This window comes from Euprymna scolopes, chromosome 2 (genome assembly GCF_053919585.1).
Source record: "Euprymna scolopes isolate OS-2025 chromosome 2, ASM5391958v1, whole genome shotgun sequence".
In the NCBI taxonomy this organism is placed as follows: Eukaryota; Metazoa; Mollusca; class Cephalopoda; order Sepiida; family Sepiolidae; genus Euprymna; species Euprymna scolopes.
In genome coordinates this window covers 195,058,741-195,064,740 of record NC_136483.1, presented here as the reverse complement: position 1 = coordinate 195,064,740, position 6,000 = coordinate 195,058,741, and the positions used below count along the sequence as shown (strand labels likewise).

Genomic DNA, 6,000 nt, shown 5'->3' with positions numbered 1-6,000 from the left:
AAAGAAAAATATTCGGCAATAATTTTTATTAAATAACTTCAGTTATAATTGTAAGAGTACAGCACTTATGACGAAACAAAATGATTCCTATGGCCATTGCAAGCTCCGAGTTTGGCAAGCCTAGGTTACGGTAGGTCGACGTTGTCTACGACGTATGCTACATCCAACAGTATTAACTACTCGGTACATGTCGTCACCTCGTTGATATAGCTCCCAGAACAGGCACACAATAAAAAGGCGTTTCGGCCATTTTTTCCTCCTCGGCACTGGGTATTTATTTTTCTCTCCATGTGATACAAGGGTCGGAAAGTAGGATTGAAAAATTAGCCCCCTCTCCGAAGAGGAGCACTCTGGTCTGCAAAAAAATGCCTGGACAGCCTGTCGGCATTCTCCGGTAGGGCGCTTCAAAAAGAGAAGGCAAAGCCTGAAAAGATTGACCTTTTAGAATTGAACAGGATTGTATTATTCCGCACTTAACAGGAAGAAGGTTGTTACAAAAATGGTCTAGACCAGGGTTTCCAAAACTTCAGGACGCCATGGAGCCTCTGAGCAAGGCAAAGGTTTTTTACAGAGCACTAACAAGATAATTTCTGAAATGAATATGAAAAACGTTTCAAATTTTAACTTATACTTGTTCATTAGTTGTTACTGTTCGTGATTTCACTCTATTTTCGTGTTTTCAACCAATCTTTGTTTTTGATTAATCAAAAATTGTTGCATATTTTTGTTAATTTATTTTTTATTTACTTTTTCGTGAATCATCCTGAATTTCTTTACACCTGTAGTTATGTATCATATCTTTTTCCAGTAAAAAACAAAACAAAAACAAACATTAATTAAATGTCTGTAGCCATTTACTTTTTCCACATAAAGCATTTGATCAGCTTTAAGAAAGGGCTTCCGGAACCCCTCAGCCTCACTCGTAGAGCCCCAGGGCTCCGTGGAGCGCACTTTGGAAAGCCCTGGTGTAGACTCTAGTTTTTGTGTCGAGGTACAGTGTGGACAATCGGACGCTTGACATAACGCATTTTAAATAAGTTGCCGAATCAAAGAGAATTAACGTGATATTCCGAAGGTTGAATCGCCCCCTTGGACAACCGAAACGGACTTTCGAGCAGATTCGAAGCTGGACTCAATGTTTGAGTTTAGTCTACCCAACTATTTAATCCATAGCTGGAGGGAGGATGTATGAATTCATACTTTTCTCCATATGCATTAGTGACTGACTGAACTCGATTATTTGAAAATAGATGACGTCATAAAGGATAAGCAGTGTGACGTCATAAAAAGAATATACGTTGAAGGCAGCAGCGGCCATGCATATTTTTGTTTGAAAGCAGCAGCAGCAGCAGCAGCCGTAATTGCTGTTTTATCATGTTGTGATATTTAATAACAGTTATAACATAATATTGACTTTTTTTTTTTTTTTTTCAATTTCCTTTTTTCAAAAGATTCTAATTGGATATACACGTTTCAACTTCCTTCAAGTTGGATTCGTCCCCACTTTTTTTCTACCCCAAAAACAAAAAGGGGACGAAAAATAGGAAAAAGGGGGAATCTTTATTAACGGATAAACAAAACAAAAAAAAATGTCGGAGGAGCATGAAGAATTTTGTGAGTAAAAATATTTAATAAATCATTTATATATATATATATATATATATATATATTTCATTCTTCCAATCTCCACAATAGAATTTCTTAAACTTTCTTTTATTTGTAAGTTATATAAAGGATAAATGTTTTACAAGTATCAAACATTCAAAATAGATGTTTTGATATCTTTTTCCATTCACAGATCGGATTTCTTATTGTTATTGTTTATCTGTATGTTTTTGTTTTAAAATTTAACGATTCAAATAAAGCAAACAAAAATGCTGAACTTTTTCGTTCACCGTACCTTTAAGAATTTAATAAATTTATGTTAATAAAATTGATGAAACTTCACTTGTCTACATGTTTCTCAACACTATGTGACTTTCACATTTTTATTATTTACTGTCAATCATTTATTGAATTCGAAAAAAGTAATAGTGTAAACTACTGAAATGAACATTTTTAAAATACTTATAATCATGAAATTTAATCCACCAGAATGCATTTCCGTTTTTAGTAAACAACGCGAACTTTTTTTTTCTCTTATTAAATTCAGTTATTTATTTATTTTTGTTTCCAATCTTAAATATAAACATGTATTTGAATAATGATATGGAATCACTTCTGTTTCCAACTGTTTTTTTTTTTTTTTTTTTTTTTTTTTTAGCAGGTGGGTGCTTCCCTTTTTAGGCGATTACGTGTGTTTACTGTTTATTCATCTCCTCTGCAGGAAGTTTGATATCTCATTAAATGGTATTTTGAAAAGTTAGCACACTAGGTGAAGTGCATACAGGCATACAAAAATGCCTGAGCGACCTCTTTGACATTTCTCGGTAGAAGCGCTCCAACAACTAGCAATAAACTAACACTTTATCAGATTGAAGGCGAGGGTTTGGAGGGTGAACTGAGCAAAATTATACTCCGGCCAGACATGTGAACACCCTGCAAAACTTGGCGGGAAAAGAAAGAAAAAAAAATAGCGCCAAGTCTGGATAGCCGGTTTAAAGACGCTAATAATTCTACAAAAATACTAATATTTTCTGCAATTTTGTTTATGAATGTTTAAAATATTGATAAATAATTTAATTTCATTTTAATAAAATGTTTTATGTTCTGAATTTTTTAGATGAGTATTGATTATTCATATTATTTGGATTCTTCGGACTACTGTTCTCATCTTGAGTGTTTTTTCAAAACATTTTGGTCGATGTAACCTCGGACTTAAAATATATCTTATCGAACTTGGTGTGTGTGTGTGGGGGGGGGGTTCTGTCGAACTCGGGAATTTAGTCGGAATTTCGAATGGAACACTTTATTTACTTCCAGTTATGACTGACGGAACGAGAGAATGCTACCCCCTTCAAGTAAATTCGCAATTGTACTTCGATTGCCCATACTGAGAATTGAACCTTCAACCTTCAGGAGAATAAGACTTTTACAATTGGTTTTTCCAAGTATTCTAACCACTGCGCTACGTGTCCTTGAGGTTGCATCGACCAAAACGTTGTAAGAATGACACTCAAGATGAGAAGAGTAGTCCAAAGAATTAAAATAATACTGAATGGCTTTTTAAGTAAATTGTTTATGAAAAAAAAATTTTATTCTGTTTGTCGAGCGTTTGAATATCTACGCCAAGACTCGGGAATCTCAATAAGTATGGGAATTCTTTGATATAATGTTCTGTACGAATACATTTTAAATCAAATTAATTAAAAAAAAAAAACAAACTTATAATCATTGTTTATTTTACAAAGGAGTCGTCAATAGGGCAATATCGTAGTAATCGTGATTAGTGGAAATTTGGTGAATCGGATTACTTAAGGGAACAGCTCGTTAAGAACTTGTTAAAGTAATGTTGTTTGAATCGCTATTCATAACATTACTAGCAAGGACACCCGGTGTAGCCCGGTCGCAAAATATGCTTAAATATGATATTTTAATTTATGCAGATTCCGTATATATTAATATAGTCAATTTTCTATCGATTCTTATATATTATAAAGTTATGATTTCAATATATATATATATATATATATATATATATATATATATATAAAGCTGAATGTCTGTGTGTCTGATCACGATTAGGCTCCTATATGGTTGACTATTTTTAAAAAACTGATTACGTATGATAGAAGATGTATCGAGACACAGGAATGGGTATGTTTGATCTGGCAGAACGGTGGCTCATTAAAATTGTGGGGGTCTGCGTTCGCGCCTGGTCCACAAAGTATGGAAATAAAAAATTTTAAAAAAATGTTTACAAGTGTTTTTGATATAGATGTACATAATAATACTTTGATAAGTATGTTTTAACTTAAATAGGGATGGTATAATAAAATTGTGGCGTCTGCATTCGCGCCTGGCCTTCATAGAATGGAAATAGGCAAAAACTTTAATAAAGACTTTTCATATCTATCCGCGTAAGTATACTTTGATAATTATGTTTCAGTTTGAAGAAATATTGTATAATAAAATTATGGGGTGTTCGTTCGCGCCTGACCTCCATAGAATGGAAGTATGTCACAAAGTTTAACAAGGTTTTTTAATATAGATCCACAGAATATTATGATAAGTGTTTCAGTGTGAACAGGTATGGTATAATAAATTATGGGGTTTATCTATTTTACTTTTACTTTCATCATATTTTGCTTTGGTTTTGATACCCCCAAATTCGAAGCTATCTCTTGTCAACCGTTCCTTTTCATAACCTATCATACTTTCATAAATCAGAGTCCATTTTCTGTAAGCTGTTTTTGAACCCAGTCAACGACGGGTACTTTTGCTAGTGTGTGTATATATATATATATATATATATATATATGACTTGGGTGTATCAGCTATTTATAAAAAATCATAGATAAATTATTTTATTTATTACAAGAAATGGAAGGTCCTAACAATTAAACGATAGTCACTGGGGAGAAAAAAGATGCATGCTTGACACACAAAATAACATACGCTATCGTATTAATATATAGATTGTGAATGTTTTTGAACCCAGTCAACGACGGGTACTTTTGCTAGTGTGTGTATATATATATATATATATATATATATATATATATATATATATATATATATATATATATATGACTTGGGTGTATCAGCTATTTATAAAAAATCATAGATAAATTATTTTATTTATTACAAGAAATGGAAGGTCCTAACAATTAAACGATAGTCACTGGGGAGAAAAAAGATGCATGCTTGACACACAAAATAACATACGCTATCGTATTAATATATAGATTGTGAATGTAAATAGCCTTCAAAACTTTCAATCTTTCGCTTTTAAAATGGCCATTTGCTAAAAATTTGGATCCCGGTTTCTATTTGATAGCCTAACGGGTCACAAAATAAATCCATTCTATTTTTTCTTTCTTTAATTTTTTAATTTTTCTTTATTTTTTATTTTTAACTATTAACAAAAGATTAAAATAATTGTTTATGAAGACATCGAAATGTATTCTGACGGATAAAATTTCCTAATTTTTTTAGATAGGATTTTTAAAAAGTTTGTGTTTTACTTAAGGCGATTTGCATTTTTTTCTTTTTAATTTATTTCAGTAAATAATCGATTTATATCAAATGATGTGTAGATTACGTAGAGACGATAATCACCCACACACCTGATAAGTGTTCGTACAATTTTATTTATGTAGAAATTAAAAATTGTATAGTTTTCCATTTGCTAAGTTTTGTTTTTATTTTCGATTTAAAAAAATTTTTTATTTCTCATTGAACAAAAAAAATGTCTCTGTGCATATACAAAACAGTTTTATCTCAAAGAAAAAGGACCACTCATCAATATGGTAGGTTTGATGTATAGTGTTTTCAGTTGTCTTTCACGGAATAAATCCAATTTGAATTAAATTATTGCCATATTATCAAATTGTTTCTCTGTTTTTACAGGGTATAAATTTGAGGGGTTTTTTTTATTATTGATTTATAAAAAAGAAAATTCTTGATATCTTTTGTGTCATCATATTACAAAGATTCAGTGTGTTAACTGTTGAAACGAATCGAATGTAAACAATATATAAACAAAGATATACTTCCGTGTAATTTTTGTAGATTTTTTACCTAATGTTTAGGCTGCTTTTATCAAATAATTGTTTTCATTGTGATTTATTTCCATTTATCACATGATCACATTTGTAAACATTTTTCAATTGCTGCCATTTCTCTCAACATTAACTTCTGAATCAATTACCTACAAAACGACAAAATTTCTAATTTCTAACAAACTTTGAACAATTATAATTCGGTTAGTAATTGTGCTTCCAAAGTAAATTTGGTATCATTCTTTATGTTTTGAAAAGAACTATGTTCTTGCATGAAAATATTTTAAGATTTAATGAAAATCAAATTTTGGTTTGAAATAATGAGAAACAGCAGCAG

General features: G+C 31.2%; 1 protein-coding gene across 5 annotated transcripts in view; it reads left to right on the top strand.

Moving 5' to 3' along the window:
• Positions 1–6,000, top strand: part of LOC145301055 (cAMP-dependent protein kinase catalytic subunit 1) — a 486,812-nt gene that overhangs the window by 6,932 nt on the left and 473,880 nt on the right. Inside the window, exon 1 of one of the 5 annotated variants that reach the window (XM_080144557.1) lies at positions 1,539–1,614. The exons of 3 other annotated variants lie outside the window; for them this stretch is intronic. In XM_080144557.1, the coding sequence (XP_080000683.1) occupies positions 1,590–1,614 (25 nt within the window). In that variant the 5' untranslated portion in view covers positions 1,539–1,589. Of the gene's footprint in view, positions 1–1,538; positions 1,615–6,000 lie in introns of those variants that run through there. One more of the 5 variants, XM_080144550.1, reaches the window with a different exon arrangement.